Source organism: Numida meleagris, chromosome 14 (assembly GCF_002078875.1).
Source record: "Numida meleagris isolate 19003 breed g44 Domestic line chromosome 14, NumMel1.0, whole genome shotgun sequence".
Taxonomy (NCBI): domain Eukaryota; kingdom Metazoa; phylum Chordata; class Aves; order Galliformes; family Numididae; genus Numida; species Numida meleagris.
The window spans coordinates 11,756,659-11,774,246 of NC_034422.1; the positions used below are offsets into that span (position 1 = coordinate 11,756,659).

At 47.2% G+C, this 17,588-nt stretch overlaps 1 protein-coding gene across 2 annotated transcripts; it reads left to right on the top strand.

The window, feature by feature from the left end:
* On the top strand, positions 62-16,267 carry FBXO21 (F-box protein 21). 2 transcript variants are annotated; one of them, XM_021412300.1, is made up of 12 exons: positions 62-285; positions 2,032-2,167; positions 3,696-3,790; positions 5,866-5,987; positions 7,782-7,928; positions 8,570-8,703; positions 8,936-9,072; positions 9,853-10,029; positions 10,788-10,920; positions 13,441-13,631; positions 14,605-14,762; positions 15,832-16,267. In XM_021412300.1, exons 1-12 carry the CDS (start codon positions 104-106, stop codon positions 16,209-16,211), a joined length of 1,992 nt encoding a protein of 663 aa, XP_021267975.1. In that variant the 5' UTR covers positions 62-103; the 3' UTR covers positions 16,212-16,267. The 2 variants fall into 2 exon arrangements, with proteins under 2 accessions (XP_021267975.1, XP_021267976.1); XM_021412301.1 differs by having other exon boundaries at positions 64-285; positions 15,947-16,262.

Here is a 17,588-nt window from a genome sequence, read left to right on the forward strand (position 1 = left end):
CACTTGGCGGACGCTCCCTGGGCGGGGCGCACCGGAAGCGGGAGACGCGCGACGCTCCCTAACCCCTCCCCGCCGCAGGGGGGCGCTCAGGTAACCGGCCAAGATGGCGGCGGCCGAGGCGGAGCGGCTGTGCCTGACGGACCTGCCCGGCGAGCTGCTGGAGCTCATCCTCTGCTGCGACGTGCTGGGCGCCGCCGACATCGGGCGGGTGGCGTGCACCTGCCGCCGGCTGCGCGAGGCCTGCCAGCCCCGCGGCAAGGTGTGGCGGGAGCGCTTCCGCCTCAGGTGGGCAGCGCGGGGCGGGGGGCGCCGGGCGGGCCTCGCTCTGCGGCCTGGCGGCCCTCGGAGCCCCGCAGGGCCCGGTGCGGGCACACCGCCGGGGTTGGTGGTGGTCCAGGGCGGCCCTCGGGGCTGGTTTGCTGCTTCGGGGCTCGGTTCCCCCCCACAGGCCGCGAGATGCTGTCTAAATATCTAATCGAGATACTTCAGTGTCTAAAGGGGCTGTAAGAAGAAAGGGACAGCTCTGTAGGGATCTGTGTGATAAGATAAGGGGAAGTGGTTTCAGACTGAAAAAAAGGGGAGGTTTAGATTGGACGCGAGGAAGAAGTTTTTTACAGTAAGAGTGCTGAGGCACGCGGTGCCCGGACAGGTGGATGCCGCAGCCCTGCGGACACCCAGAGTCAGGGGATGGGGCTCTGAGCACCTGATCAGCTGTAGGTGTCCCTGTTAGGGAGCTGGGTTAGATGGTCTTTAAAGGTCCCTTCCAACTCAAAGGAGCCTATGAGCCTATGTTCCCCCCATTCCTGAAGCAAATCTGAACATTTTTGTATGAATGGTTCAGATCCAGAATTGAGTGTGGAGCTGATCAGCACGTGCTGCTGTCCTCGGATAGCAGACCTGTTGGCAGGACTTTATGCAATAACCTTGCTGTCCTGGCTGGCTTCCATCTTGCATAATTACATTTTATCTTCCTAAAACTGTTGTTATAATTTCAACCCCCCCCCCCCCCCCAATTCTTCTCCTAAAATAAAGGGATTTATTGGCTTGATCAGCGTGGCTGCATTTCAGCGATAGATGGCCAGCTGGGGATCCATCAGGAGAAAGGTTACCGCATAATGTGGAACGGTTGGGTTAGTCTTTGAGTGTAACTGCAACTGCAGTGTTAAAACCACTAACAGGTAGTAACAAACCTGCAGTGTGCGGATGGACACATCTGTGGGCCGTTGCTAAAAATTATTTTACAGTAGTGATTTAAAAAATAAACTGTTAAGTGTCCAGGTAGGAACGTATGAATTCTGAGTCAAGCAGGTACAGTTTTCTTATACAGGAAGAATGTGGGTAGTTTTTTTTTTTGTGTGTGTTTGTTTTGTTTTTAATGTGTGTGTATATATATATATTTCTTATGTTAAAATGGAAGTGCAAAGTCATCCAGCTGTCATTATTTGAATTCAGAGTTCTCTGCTCCCCTCCAGTAGATGCTGCCACCAGGAAGGGTAACAGAAGGAGCTCGGTTTTTGTACATCCTTTTAACTAGGCCCACAGGGGTAGGAGGAAGAACAGAGGGCAACGAGTTCTCATTGTTAGGTGACAGGTTAGCTTTAACGTGATACATCTTGAGAGTGGCAAGTTTTTTTTTTTTTTAATTACAATACTCAGCATCTGTTTTGCTGATATGATGCTTATATTTAAATTGGAAAGCTCCAGAGGAAATGGCAGAAGCGTTTAGCATATTAAAATATCGAAATACCTGGATTATGAACCTTTTGAAGATTTCCTGTTAACATTTGCTGTTCATAGACTGCAGGAGAGCTTACTTTTTAAATATCCAACAGTATTCAGTTGAAATCCTTTGTATTTATGCTTTGATGCTTAAAGCAATCATTGGATTAATTTCTGCAATTACATTTAAGGTTGCATTGTCTCTTAGCTCCTCAAGTCATGTGATTACAGTAAGCATCATTTTACAGTCCTGGGGGTTATCAGCGATGCTGAAACACTAACTAACCCATTTACTTCTGTCTTGCTGTACAGGTGGCCATCACTACTGAAGTACTACAGCCACGCAGACAGTGTTAGCTGGCTTGAAGAATACAAAGCACGGCACAATGCTGGCCTAGAAGCCCAGAGAATTGTAGCTTCCTTCTCCAAAAGGTTCTTTTCAGAGCACGTAAGTCCTCTTTTCTATGTGTGTGGAACAGCCCAGCTACTTGTTGAGTGCTTTCTGGTACTCTGTCTATCCTGTATCTCCTTTTCTTTTCTTCTGTGCGGTCAGAAAATTCTTACTGCCTTACCTGATGTAAGAATGCCAGGCCACCAGCCAACATGAGAGAAATGGTCCAAAATCCAACAGTACAAATTGCCAGAGTCCAAAGCACGCCCTGCAGGTCGCATACAGCTGTTGCTGAGAGTCTCACTGTGGCTTGAAAAACTCTTTGTGGATTGCTGTGTGTTCTGAACTCTGGGAACTCAGCAAAACTTCTGAAGGACTGAGAGCTGCCCAGCACATAGCACAGCCTGTAGGTTTATCTTGCTGCAGGCCTTGTGCGAGGATTTGTTCTTCTCGGAGTTGTCAGAAGTTATTTGAAAGCAGGTCTAATGCACATTAGGTTCACTGGGTTGGGAAGCATGTTATTCAAGTTCTTCACCTAACCATGACATCAGGATGCCTTTGGCCTGTGTAAAAAGTGGAAATTTAGTCTCTCAGAGTCTATCTGCACATGGACCGATGGTTATTCCCTTGTCTGTTGGTGGCTGTGGGTTTTTTCTAGCTGTGCAGTTTGGGTGAAGCTGGAATTCTGTGTCGTAGACATAAATGCTGCCCATTACTAAGGCTGTTCTTAAAAGTTCCTGCTAGAGCCAGTAAATGCCCATTCCTCACTAGTTTTTGCAAATACTTTGTGTCCCAGAAGGGAGTTCCCCTACAGTAAAGGAGACTCGTGTTGAAATTTTCTATCTGATTTTATGCAAATGTTGACACCTAGGTTTTCACCCCCAGAGAGAAAGGCCACAGAGCCACTAGAGTATTAGGAGTGTGTCCAAACTGTTCTTTTTGAACTGTTTCACTGTAGTTGCAGCAGCTAGACATTTTACTGTGAAGAAATGTGTGTCAAGGCATTACCTGAGTGCAGAGGCTCCTGCTTCCTACTGTTTCAACCATGTATGCAAAAACTGTTGAGGCCGTTATTCAGCAGTAGCCTAACAATTAGGACTGCCTCCTGTGGGGCTAGAGACTGCAGCTTGCTTCCCGACATGGAATTGCAGGGAGGAGACTTTCAACCAAATTCTGCTAGATCCAGTGAGCCCAGTAAGATGGAGTATAATGGGAATCACATTTCCCTTTTTTTTTTTTTTTTTGCAGGAAAAAGTTGATTCAACCTTAAAATTTCTTTTAGCTTGGGCCCAGTCTGCATAGGATCTGGTATGCTTGGGCTGGTCCATACAGCTCTGCAGGAGCCCTGGATGCTGTAATAGTTGGCTCAGCTTGCTGTGGGGTGCTCCTTGATTTGTCAGTGGATCTTTGTAATGAATCAGTGGATTGGAGGCCATGAATAGCCAGCTCTCTGAGCTTAATATTCCTTAGATCTTAAGTGGTGTTTAAAAAATGAAACAAAATTGGTTTTGAGATATCCCATGAAATAATGTTCTTTAGGAAAGAATCTCTTGTGCTCTGCATAATTCAGCATCTAATTCTGCAGGTTCCCTGTGATGGATTCAGTGACATCGAGACTCTCGGGTGCCCAAGTCACTTTTTTGAGGATGAGCTGATGTGTATCCTTAACATGGAAGGCAGGTAAGGAAGAGTGGGAGGGAATAGAAGTGGAGAGGGTTTTCTCCTTTCACTGGTTAAAGGAGAGTGATACTGTGGTGAATGCCTGATGTCACCTTCTGTCCTTTTGTCACTCATAAACCAACATCCTTAGACTTACTGAGGCTGGGGAGTATTGCTTTGCATTTAATTTCAGAGTACATTTAGTATTACAAGGAGGAAACCATGTAAACTATTCCACAAGAAGAAGGGCCTCTGGCTTTTGTTGCTTGCTTGCTTCCTTGTGAGTTCACGACATCTCTCTGTACATGTTCATTGTACCTTCTCTGCAGTGGTTTTGGCTTAAGGAGTTCTCATCCCCATGATCCTTTTTTTGTTATGTTTTTGTTTAAACTTGGGTCAGTTTGCTGCACTGAATTGCAGGATGGCCCCACAGCACAGCAGGGAGCAAAAATGCTTCTGTGTGGATTGCCACTGTAAAGCCCTGCATCAGAAAATCACAACTTTTTTTTTTAATCTCTTCTGGTTGCCTTTCTTAGTTGTAGTAGCTACTTATGATTTTTATCTCCGAATAAACAGCTGAGTTTAATTGAGCTGCTGCAAAATTTGCTGTTCTGTAAATTATTTAGACAGGTGAAATGAAACTTGCAGTTCATATCTGCCTGGGTGTTCTCATTACCGTGATTAACACTGAGCAAGATGAATAAGTCACTGGTTTACTTGAAGGTTTTTCTGCTGGGAGCATATAAACCATGCTGGTTTTGCTGTGATACAAAGCAGCAGTAGATTTGCCTTAATGGGCTCTAATAGCCTTGATTAAAGGGGCTATTAGTAGAGCTTGGAAAAAACAAAACTGGTGTGACAATCATCTCTTTTTTTTTTCTTTTTCACATCCATTTTATTACCTTCTCTATTTGAACTGGGACTAAACATCTCTCATTTGACAACTGGTTAAAAAGCTTTTGAGCTTTTGCACTGGCCAAATGCCTCCCTGTAAAGCAGAATTGATGCTAATTACACCCTGATTAAGCTGTAGTTGTTGCCATTCAGGAGCATTAGGCTAAATCATTTCTCTGGAAGATAGCCCAGTAAAACAGTTGTCCCTTTTGAGCATCCCAATTTATTGGAAGAGGTTGAAATGTTATGAGGTTTGATTGTTCTCCTGTTCAGTGGGATGGATAAGACTGATTTGACCTGCAATCAGGAAGAGAGAAAATACAAGTAGGGAAAGAGTTGTTTTGCTGAAGAAGGAAGCTGGACTTGTTTCATAAACATGGCAAGGGTAGAGCCTGGGAATCAGCTGAATCTTCCCTTATTTTCTGGGGATGAGGCAGGGCTTTGTGCCATTCCTAACTGTTTGGTGTAGAAGTGCTCAGTGAAGCCCTGGGTAACACATTACTGAAGGCCAGCTGTTGCTTAGAAGGAGGAGGCCTCCAAGTTGGCCTGTCATACTTCGGGTGACCTCTTCAAACCTTACCTGGACAGCAAGCAACTCTGTTCCTGCTTCTTGGCCGCTCTGCCTTCACTTGTTAATCTAGAAAGTGAAGAGATTGTACTGTAAGGTTTTGGGCTGTGTGATCTACAGGCCAGCTGTTGATCCCTCCCAGCCTTTTCCAAGTAACGGGGGTATTTTCTCTGGGAATTACTTTTCTGAATACCCTTGGACATACTTTTGTGTTCCTCATTTTTATGGGTGAGAGGATATTTTAACATTGCGTTCTGGAGGGATTTAGAGTCAGAGGATAATGTTTTATGAATAAAATACAGGATTTTCATCAGATATTCCTGAGCTACTTTAATCAGGCTCTGTGTTATTTCCCACAATACTGTATCTTCTCAAAATACTATCTTAGTGGCTGGATGAAAATCGGAGACAATAATAGGAGCAGTATTTTGCAACTATTGTAAGTTGTGTTTCTTCTAATGATGAATTTGCTCTTAATGTTTACCTCTGTGGCTGACTCTTTGGTGACTGGCATCATCAGTCTTGTTTAGAAAAGCAGTGTATAAAATTTAGATTTGTCTTCATTGGAAAAGTTAAATGTTCCTGCTCGAAGTGCTTGTCCAGGCAATACAACTTTTTGTATTTGGATGTGCAGGAAAGGTCTCACCTGGAAGTACTATGCAAAGAAAATTCTATACTTCCTGCGGCAACAGAATATATTAAAAAATCTGAAGGACTATCTCCAACGCCCTACTGAGCAGCAGTCGTTTCTGGAGGGTAAGTCCTTGGCAGAAGTCCCATGTAGAGCACTCAGCAGCTTTACATCATTGTTTTACTTGGAGAGAGGCTTCCTTGCTTATATTTCAACTAGCCTGCGAGCGGCTGCTCAGAACTGAGATTGTGAGGATTTCAGGTACCTCAAAAATCCAAATCAACAGTGATTACATAGCATTGTATCAGAATATAAGCTTTCCACTAGCTTCTCAGTGCTGTGTGCTTGAATAGTTGTGTGTGGACAGGTTAGCAGAGAAGCAATGAGAAAACATTAAAATACTTGCATTTGAAGCTTGAACAATCCACTAAAGAGAACAGCATTAGCTCAGCATTCTCATTAGCTGACACTGCAGAAGTTTTTCACCTGTGGCCCTGGATATGGGCTGGATATGGCCTAGCAATCCAACAAATCTGATTTCGAGGCAGCTCCCTGCTCTCTCCTTTCCCAGGAGCTCCTCAGCTAAGGGTGAGGAGCAAGCTGCAGCAGGGTGTTGCAGCTCATAGCCTCTGTGTGGTGTCTTCAGACTGTCTGCTGCACTTGGGAACTGTGCAGAGTGTAGAGCTGGGTGGTGGATGGCAGTCTAGTGGTGTGGTGGGAAGGCTCGTGCACACTGCAATGAAGAAAGAAGAGGCTGTTCTGCAGCTCATATCCTCAGTTTGTTGGATTATGATCTGCTTTAAGCTTTCTATGGAGAAGACCGTCTTTGGAAGGAGATGAAATGTGTCAATATCTGAAGAAGAGTCCCTTACTCTTTATATATACCTCAGAATATCATAGGAGAGGTTCTGTAGCAACAAACATGGTTCTTGTTGGTGGTAGTACGCTTTGAGGAAGGGATTATGTCAGTGCAAGAAGGAAAAGCCAAAGATGGCCTTTTCTGGAAACAGCCAAGGCAGTTAACTGTGACTTAATCATGTGAGCCGTGAATACCTGCGTTTGTCTGCTGTGCAGGTGCAGCTACAGCACTGACAGACTTCTGGGGAGCTTTGCCTGGTCAGAATGGAAAGCACTAGGGAGAGAAGATGTGGCTTGGAGCCCTGTTAAGATTCTGCCGCTTGAATACGAGCCTGTCATGGAGGTGCTAATGAAGCATTATAGGAAGCTGAAGGAGCCATGATCAGTACAAAATTCTTGCAGTTAAATACAGTTGATTCCAAAAGTTGAGCAATACGGGGGCTTTGGAAGGAGTGTTTCTTGATTGATAAGATCCCAAGGAGAAGATTCTTCAAAGGGCTATTGTTTTTTTTTTTGGCAGAAGTTTGACAGAAGAGGGTTGGGCAGCAGAAAAATGAAAACCTCTTCTGTTCTAGTGGATTTCTGACACAAAGATGGAGAGCAGACATGGCAAAATGAATGTAGCAGAGAGGGAACAATGAGCAAGAATGATGACGATTGAGGATGTGGCTGAAAGACATCAGAACTGATGCAGAAGTGAAGTTGAGGTTGTTTGAGGCTCTGAATAAGAAGCGTGATGAGTTGGGAGGATGCCAGCGAGACAGGAGTTGGCTGGTTAAGCAAGGCTGCTCTGTCAGCCTACCTGCTCCGTGTACAAATTGATGCTTTCCCTTTCAGGATGGTAGACTGGGGACTGCTGACTGTAACTGGTGTTTATTGCTGTCAGCTTTGTTCTCTGCATTTTGTGATAAAGCTGATGTACCAAACCAAGCTTGAAAAAGAAAGCTTTTGTGTTCTGCTGCAATTGCTTGCTGTATGCCGTAGGCCTGGAACTTTGAGTAGCTCAAACAAAGCCAAGAGAAAACTCAAGTCCTGTTTCTTATATAGTTTGTTTTTTCCAGGTGCCGTGTTAATTGACCAGTACTGTAACCCGCTGTCAGACATCTGCTTAAAAAGCGTCCAGGCACAGGTGGATGAGATCACAGATAAAGTGCGCAAAGTGCTCCGGACAAAAAATCCAAGGCACCCCAGCGTGGCTTCCAAGGCAGGTACTGTACAGACATATGTTTTACTGCAGAGCGACTCTTCAAGCATCAATGAGACTTGCCTCAATAGGCAGATAAGGTGAAACAGCTGCTGAATTACTGCAGCTTAAAGTGTTGCTGTTCCTCATCCCACTGAAGCGCATTCTGACATTTGCTTAAACCATTGTTGAGGCAGCAGCTGTTTGTTCAACCCCAGAAACTCAATCAGCCCAGGGTTGTCTGTCCGTGTGATGCTGTTTAAGCAAAAAGGATTGGTTTGTGGCAGGATGTTTTTTCCCATATGTCCCTGAAGTCTTAAGTAGTCGTGATGCATGTGGCTCAGCTGTGGGACAGGGTCTCAGCCTTCTTTCTCTGTAAGGCTGAGACAGTCAGCAGCAATAGAAAAGTTTTGTGATTTAACATCTCCCATGGTCAGGCAGAATCTTACTCCTTTTATAAAGGAGTTTTATAAACATCAGTCTAATCCACATTGTCTTTCAAAGAGAGAATGAGTGGTCTGTCTGTCTGTGAACCTCCAGTCTCCTGTCTGCTTGAATCGGCGTCTCGTGTTCCCAGTACAGACAAGAATTTTGGTGTGAAGTTCCATACATAAAAGTTAAGTACACTTGTTTTCTTAGTCTCTATTGCTGTACATGTGTTTTTAGGAGAGATCCTCATTCCAGAAGTGGAGCTTCAGCGGCAGGTACTTGATGCTATGAATTGTGTCCTATATGAGCAGTTAAAATACAAAGGAAACGAACTGGATTACTATAACTCCCTGAATTCATACATTCATCAGGTATGTACGTGTGTGTTAGGCAAGAACTAAGGGGCTGCAAGGCTTGGTGCACTCTTTGTGGTGTTTGATTTGTCTAAGTGCAGCTGGACAAGTAATTCTGTCTCTGAAGTTCTTTGCTGTAAAGTCAACATGTCGTGTTTTAGTGCTTATTCTGTCAGGTTGGTGTGTTTTCATTTGAAATCAAACCCTGGTGCTTGTTTTTCTTAATACCCCTCGTATTTTTGTCCCTCAGGTTTTGATCCGCAGAACGGGAATTCCTATCAGTCTGTCTGTGCTTTATTTAACAATTGCCAGGCAGCTGGGAGTCAAACTTGAGCCAGTCAACTTCCCTAGTCACTTCCTGCTGCGATGGTGTCAAGGAAAAGAAGGGTAAGTGATCTGCTGGACTTCAGCATTTTATCCACAGTTATAAATGCCAGAAGGAGTTTACAACTACAGACCTACGCCAGAATGTTCAGTTATTTTCTGTCCATAATTATAAGCTAGATGGAAGAAAAAATGAGCCCTCTAAAGAAACTTCCCCAAAACTCAGCTCTGCCCTTACTGAATAGTAGCATTGCCTGGGTGTGAAATGATAGTAACCACAAGGTAATGTTTCTCTTGATAAGATTACAAAAAGCTGAAAAGAAGAAAAAAGGTGCTGGTTTCATGTAACCTTTCATACAGAACAGTTTCTAGAGGCCACTGCTGCTGCGTACTCATTTGTTCTCTGAGTCAGTGCAGCATACTGCTTTGACCAGATCATGATCAATTTACAGAAGTCTGTGTTTTGTGAAGGACATCGGCATCCAATTCAGAGCAGTGGTTTTGGCACTAGGCTTCAGCTGCCACGTCTGCTCTCTGTTACACGTTCCAGTGCAGCATCATAATGTTGTCTGGCAATAAATACAGCCAGTCTGAAAATATCTGAAGGAAGGAGCTGACGTGACGGAGTGAAAATGACCACCTAGTTTCTCTGTCTTTTCCCGTGTGCATTTAGCTGAAGAGGAAACTAGGAAGGAAGAGAAGGCAGCAGGTAATCTCTTTTTAGGAGGGAGCTGGGGTATAAATGGCACTTGGCTTTTTGAAAAATAGTCTTGAACGTGCTGAAAGGAGAACAGAAATGGGTAATCCTGTGAGACCCATCCTAACAACCTGGTGTCTTACTAGGAGCACAGATATCTTTGACTACACCTACATCGACGCCTTTGGGAAGGGGAAGCAGCTGACGGTGAAGGAGTGCGAGTACCTCATCGGCCACCACGTGACGGAGGAGTTCTATGGGGTGGTGACTTCAAAGGAGGTCCTGCAGCGTATGGTGGGAAATCTGCTCAACCTGGGCAAGCGGTGAGTTGTCACAGAGCCGTGTGGCCTGTGGGGGGAAAGGGCCCTCGGTGTGCTGGCTGCCTGTCCAGTATTCTGCGTCACGGTGCTTGAGTGAGTGCTTTAAAAGGGCGTCAGTCACAGCAGGCAGTCTTGAAAACTGTGGATGTCATATCACAGTGTCTGGTTGATTTTAATCATCTGCAGCAGCACTGCATGGAAGCAAGAAGCGTTTTCACTCAAGGAAATGGGCAGATGTCTTTTCTTTTCTTACATGTAAAGCAGATAGGAACCGTTCCCTTTCGAGCGGAGATCTTTGTTATGACCAGGTACGCGTAACCCAAGTGCTTAATGAGCAGTTACAAAGGGACTGTTGGAGTGTTCAAAAATCTGTTTTTATTTTCACGTGTCCCTGGTAATCACTTTCTCAAATAGCATTAGACAGAAATGGCAGAGTAAAGGGATTGCTTTAGGTGTAATTTAGCAAGGGGAACAAAAGGAAATTTCAGAAGGTAATGACTTGGAGAATGAATTCTCTGAGCAGGGTTATTTGACCAAGCAGAGTAGCGGTGAAGGGGGAGGGTAAAGGCCAGTTTCCAATTGTGCAGCATTTTTCTTCTGAGCAGGCTGCTGGATGTGATTTGTAACAGCCTGGAGTCACTTGCTGAGTGAGCGCACCGGTACCCGTAGCATGGTTCTTGGTGACTATCCCCGTACACCAGAGTACTAGGGGTAGGAACTGAAGAGCTAGCCTTACAATTGAGTTTCTTTTTTGCTGGCAGAGAAAGCACTGATCAGTCTTATCAACTGTTGAGAGACTCGTTGGATCTGTACCTGGCCATGTATCCGGACAATGTGCAGCATCTAATGCTCCAGGCTAGGTTATACTTCCACCTGGGAATCTGGCCAGAAAAGGTACCTCGGCGCTCGGGCATATGTTTTCTAGTAGGCTAAGCGTTATTAACACTGGTCTATTGATTTTTAGACTACATCAGCTTGCATTACAGTCTGCTACAAGTTGTTTCTGTAATAAACACAATTGAACGAGTTATCACATTTCGGAGAATCAATTCCTACTCCACGAAGCAGGGAAAGAGGATGATTCTTGCTTGCCCTAGGGGAGAGTTGTATGCAGCCTCGGGTCTGAGTCATAAATGATGATTTACTGCCAGAATCTGATGGTTTGTCTTAAAACCAATACTTTGGACTTCCAGCTGTGAGTTACAGGAGCGCTCTGCTCGGTACGCCTCAGTTGTGGTGGTGGTGCTAGAACTTTTACAGGACTCGTATAAAAGGAGCAATTACCTTATCAGAAAACATGGGGGAAATTATCTTCTACAAACACAGCCAAGCCTGTTCTCTGAATCCTTAGTTACAATCAGTGAGTCTTGTGAAAAAGCAACATGGAAAGAATCCCAAGGACGGGGAATTTAAATATCACCTTCAGCCCTGAGGAATCTTGTGAGTGTGGGAAAGGTGGTACAGTAATATTTCTTCTAGTGCGTCACTACAGCAGAGTGGTGTTCCTTAATCAAAACTGCCTGTGCTGCCTTAGTGAACATCGCTCACTTGAGCAGTGCCTGTGCTGTATCTGAATGTTAGGTGTGGGTGAGGAGGCAGAATTATTGCTGGACAGCTGAGCAGAAGGCACAGATCTTACCTCTAAATTAGCTGAGGCATGTGATTGCTGAACAGAGAAGGTGCCTTCCTTTTGAGGAATAAATTGTGCTAAGTTTGCTGTTCCTTTCTTATGGCAACAAGTTTTAGGGTTCCCACAGATAAAGCAGCCCAAACAAAGAAGCTGTGCACAGGGGGACTGGCTGAGCTGAAAAGGCAAGCACAGGTAAATAGAGTATAGCTAGATCATCTCCTTTCTGGCACTGTGTGTTTGTGAAGCATGTGGTGTTTAAGTAGTTGCATTGTGCTGCCCCTAGGACAGATAGCAACCCCCAGTGGCTGACTTTTACTTGTAATGTCTCCGCACCACATTGCCAGATGGAATGACAATGTGCAGCTGTGACTTTCTGCTGTGGTGTCCTCATGTATCCCATCTTTCCAGGCTATTGTATAGCACTGTAGTTAGCCAGAGAATCCTGAAGGTCTGACAGAGCAGAACACAGCAGATTTCATAGAGGTCTGTCAGACTTATAAAAAGTGATGCAAAATCTTAAAAGTCAAGCAGAGCTGCCCAGAACGTTGTCTTAAATTTGCCTAGAGAGGCTGGGAATGCCCATCTCTGGAGGCATTCAAGGCCAGGCTGGATGGGGCCCTGGGCAGCCTGATCTGCTGGCTGGCAGCCCTGCCCATGGCATGGGGGGTTGCAACTAGATGGTCTTTAAGGCCTCCCCCAACCTAAGCCATTCTGTGATAAATGCAATTGTCAAGAATCTGTGGCAGCTATGGTCACCACACGAAGCCTTTCCCTCTCTGTGAGATTTTTCAATTTTCACATCATTCTTCAGGCAGTAAGATGCCAGCCAGCAATTTCAGGTGGCTGAGAAGCCCAAGTTGTGTTTCTTCTCATACCTAAGGCCTCATCTGTTGTTTTCCGGAATAAACTACTTTTTTTAACCATTCATGCTGAGTAGCCAGAGATTTCCTCTCTTCTGCTGCTGCCCTGAACATAGGGTTTCCATCACACGCTGGCAGTTTTGGCCAACAAGTCTTAATCATTTGCCAGGTGCTGAGGGGTGTCAGATTTTGGAGTTGACGTTGGGACCATTGCATCTGCCTTTGTCCAACCTGTTTAGACAACGTTTTTGTGAAGATCAAGATGCAGGATGATAGAGCACAGCTTGCATTGCCTGCCCCTAGCAAACTTGGTGCCAGCTGTTCTGCCCTGGTGCTCTGATAGCGTGCCAGCACAGCAGTAGGCTGGTATTTTGGATTTACTTTGGGAACACTTGTAAAGTTAGTGCCCTTTAGTTATAGTGAGTCAAGCAGGTTCTCTGTCTCCTGTTCACTGTTTCGTGCTACAGCATTATACAGGTTTCTGCATTTCCTTCTGTGCTGAAGAACTGTTTAAGATCTTTGTTCTCAGCTATAGCAGAAGTCATCTGGAATGGCTTCACAGCAGCAGTGAGGAGACCAGCAGCAGAACCCTCTTAGCATCTCAGGAACCTTGCAGTGCTGCCTTTGCCCTGTGTTTGCAGCATGTGGTGCAGCTGGCTTCTGTTAAGTTTTAGGGAGTTACTTTGCTCAGCAGCGCCCTGCCTTGGAAGTAAGGAGCTTTACAAACGAGATAGGGCTATGTGCAAGGACTGCAGGCTGAGTGACTGTGCAGTTAGAGCAAAGGTTCACAGTCCTCTGTGGAAAATTTGTGTGGTGAAATCTAGGCCTGGGCACTTAGACCCAGCCAACTTGGGAAATATATCAGTGTGTTTTTGATTGCTGTAGAGACCTGCTCTGAATCTTGTCTTCTTTTGCTTGCTGAAGGTTCTGGACATCTTGCAGCATATTCAGGCTTTGGATCCATCCCAGCACGGGGCCGTCGGGTACCTGGTGCAGCACACCCTGGAGCATATCGAGCGTCGGAAGGAGGAGGTGGGACCCGAGGTGAAGCACCGTTCAGATGAGAAACACAAAGAGGTCTGCTTCTCAATTGGGCTGATTATGAAACACAAGAGGTGAGCTCTGCAGAAGTTCCCCTGCATTACCGGGAGTCTGCACAGTAAGGAGGAGTGCAGAAGTGTTTGTTCTGGCAGTAATGAGATGTGGTTTTATCTGCCCAGGAGATACCTGGAACAGAGAATGCCAGGCACATGTATCTGCACTGTGTACCTTCCCAGGAAAGTGGGAGCAGATCTGCCTGTCCTTCCAGAGAGCAGGCACTTCTGCTTGCAGGGAGGTTTGTGAGGTGCCTGTGTGAGTCATCGTGTAGCACGGGTAACATTTCCACAGTCCATAGCTCTTGAAGGAACATCAGTAATCAGTTAATGAGGAACTGTGGAACAGAATCGATTTCAAAAGAGATGAGATTCCCAAGGCAGCTTATGAATCTTGCTCTGTGCTATTGTTACCCACTCCTCCTGCATTGCACAGAGGCTTTGTGTTCCTGCCTGTACAACTCTGCCAGAATGACGAGCTAGCTCTGTGTTTCTTCAGCCATTTCTCCATCTCAGCAAGATGTCCAGAGCTTATTTTAAGGGTCTCAGCAGTGTTGGTTGTGGTAACTCACAATTAATCATATAAATATTCTGAAAGCATCGCTGACTTTGTTTCTGGATTACCACGTCTGTGTATGGGAACAGAAGTAACCGTGCAGACAGCAGAGTGGTTGGTTCCCCTTCCTGTTCCTGGTTTCCTGTTCTCCTGGTTGTTGACATCCCAGTCTCTTTCCCATTCTCATTCTTGTTCAGATTTGTCTTTCCGTTGTCCTCAGCTGTTTGTTGCTGCCTGCTTACCAACTCACTCCTAGTCATTTCCCCCCTCTCAAAACACAAACGTGCACGCACAAATTTTTTTGTGTTGATTCTCCCCTCTTCTCCTGCTCGTGCCTACCCACAGGAGTCCTCTGTCCCGTTTGTGCTGTATTAGCCTTGGTGAAAAGAGCTGGCTGCGGAGTTCTCTCAGTCTTTGCTGTGAATTCTCTTTCATTAGGTATGGCTACAACTGTGTGATTTATGGCTGGGATCCCGCCTGCATGATGGGACACGAATGGATCCGAAATATGAACGTCCACAGCCTCCCCCACGGCCCCCACCAGCCCTTCTACAACGTGCTCGTGGAAGATGGCTCTTGCAGATACGCTGCTCAAGGTGAGCAGGAGCCTCCTGTGCTTACTGTCTGCTCAGAAGTGCACAAAGAGAAAAAGATGCTTAAGGGAACAGCTCTGTTATTTGCAGGCATAAAGTGTAAGCAGTAATTGAGGTAGCAAGGACCTAGGGAGCACAGGAGCTGGTGCCTCTGGGGAGAAGGGGACTGAGATGAATGTTTCTTCAGAAATGCCAGGAGGTGTAGAGGGGAAGAAAAACACTCTGCCTTTGTAGGTGTTTCTCATATGGGGACCCAGTGTGTTGCAGGCCTTATTAGAACGATTTGGCCTCGTTAAGAGTCTTTTAAATATATATAGATTGTGTGCCATGGATTGGTCTTAAAATACGCACCTCAGTGAAGATTAATCCAGTAATCACCTGCAGTGCTCCTGGAGTTGAGTCATCTCGTAGGGTTGTTTTTTTTTTTCCTCTAATTGTTTATAAACAAGTATAATTAGCCCTGATTAGAGCTGATTCGTGAGCACAGTGCACTGTAGCTAAGCTGTAGGTTGATGCTCTCATTTGTGGCATCCAGCAGTCCTGCTGTTGTTAGGGAAAATTGAGGGGCTTGTCCTTGCTGAGCTCTTGCTGCCAGTCTGAAGTACACCCTTAGATCGTGTGGGGAGGGAGTGCTTCATAACTTACTGACCTGACGTTAGGAAAGGGGATGCTCATTTCTGACTGGAACAGTCTTAAACCCACACGTGGAGTTTTATCTAACCCTGACTTTATTATAGTACCTGGCCCTCAGTTTGGGTCCTTCCTGTTTCCTCACTTTGCAGGCTGGGCTGCAGTTAATTCCAGCACACCTGTCCTGTTCAGCAGGCTCGGTGCCTGCCAGCCCTGCCCGTCCTGCCTTCCCTTCCTTGGCTCAGTGCAGCCCAGGTGCCCGTGCTGGAAAAAAAACAAGATTTCTGACCGCTGCAGGGCAGCTGCAGTGTGCCTCACAGCCGGGCCCCTCCTGGTCGCCCTGCTCTGTGCAAACTGCCAGGGAGCGAGCCGGCCCTGCGCCTGGGTCACCTTCGTGTTGTACCACCAGCTTGTGGTGTTAATGGTTGTGCTTCATCTTAAGGTTTAAGGAGGAGACAGGGTGCTCGGAGGGACCCCGCACGCTCTGCCCGGGGACTTGCCCGTGCTTTGTGCTGCCTTCTGCGCGTGGTGAGAACTGATTGCTTGCTGTCCTGCAGAGAACCTGGAGCACAACTCGGAGCCTCGGGAGATTCCTCACCCCGACATCGGCCGCTATTTCTCAGAGTTCACGGGCACTCACTACCTGGCCAATGCCGAGCTGGAGCTGCGGTACCCGGAGGACCTGGAGCTGACCCGCAGCACAGTGCAGAAGATCTACAGCTCAGGCAAGGAGTGAGGGCCAGAAGCATCCCGAGGACGGAAGCAAACAGGAGTGTAGCTTTACCCTCTTTGCAAGACTTGCCCAGAGGGCGAGCTTGGTGACAATCCTTTGGCTTAATGCACTGAAAACTGCATTAAACTTTGTAACCGGTGCTATAGCATCTTTCCGTTGCCTACCTCCCCGTTCTGGCCCACAGGCACAGGGACGCTTTGGTAACGAGGCCAGGCTGAGGGTCGTGTGGGGATGGTCGTGCTAGGAAGCATGTTGTCCTTTGGAAGAGCTGCCCATAGCCTCGTTCTGTCATTGTCCTGCCTCGAAGGTCAACGCCGTGAGATCCCTGGTGTGGAAGAGCCCCATCTTCCAGAGAAGTTGCTTGTCCTTACAGTGTCGTGGGGGTTTTGTTTTGGTTATGTTTTTTTTTTTTTTTAACGTATAATCTCCTGCAGGTGATAGTTTTTAAAGCCTATAACATTCCTCTGTCTTCTCCAGTCTGAATCTGTGGTCAGCTTCTGCTTCCCCTCCGCAGTCTGGTTGCTCACAGAGCCGCATCCTCACGGGCCTGGGGCAGAGCCCTGCTTCCAGCAGCAGCAGCAGGAAGGCTTCCAGGGGGCAGCGCGGCGCAGCTGGCCGCTACACGTTCTCGTGCTGCAGAACAGGAGCTGCTCGCCCTTGTCCCTGCCTGCCGAGCACACCCTGCCCTGCTCTCCCTGCCCTTCCTGCTCCAGGCCGGCTCCAACCCGCTCAGTGCCGCTTCACGGAGCTGGGAGGCGCTGCCGCCCGCAGCTGCTTCACCTCGGGCAGCCCCAGGCCGCTGCTGTCTGCTCCTGGAGGGCTCATGCAGCGCAGGGGGTGGGGGCTGGCCCTCGGTCCAGCCAGGTCCTGCGTGGAACAGAGGTGCTAATTCCTGCAGCTTCCATGTCTGGATGTTGGTGGGGGAAGGTGGGGGCACACGCACCAGTGCTCAGAAGGGAAGAGGTTGAGCAGCTCCATGCCCCTCAATTTCAGCGCGCCCTGAAGGCCCGCACAGGATCACCATGGAAGGGGTTTCCTCTGCGTCCAGGTATTATGGGATGCGGAACCACCAAGTGTGTTGCACCGCTCTGTGGTTTGTGAAGCAGAGCCTGCTCCCGTCCCATTTCAATGCGAGCAAGAGATGCTGTGCCCCGGAGGTGGAGGCTCCAAAGCCCTGGGGGAATCGCAACAGGAAATTCCCCCCCTCCCCCTCCTGTGACAATGCCTGCTCTGCTGCCTGCTGTCCTGCTCTCACGCAGGACGTGGTGCAATGTGAGAGAGAAACGCTGCTCGCCGCAGCCTTTTCCCGTTTCCCTGCGGTGCTGGCCCGCAGCTCTCGGTGCTGGATGCGGCGCGGTGCTGTCCCCGCAGTGAAGCTGTCAGGGCGTGTGTGAGGAGGCCAGCGCGGAGGGGGGTGAGGAAAACAATCCTGAAGTCGGAGAGGCTGGGATGGGGGGAACGCGGGG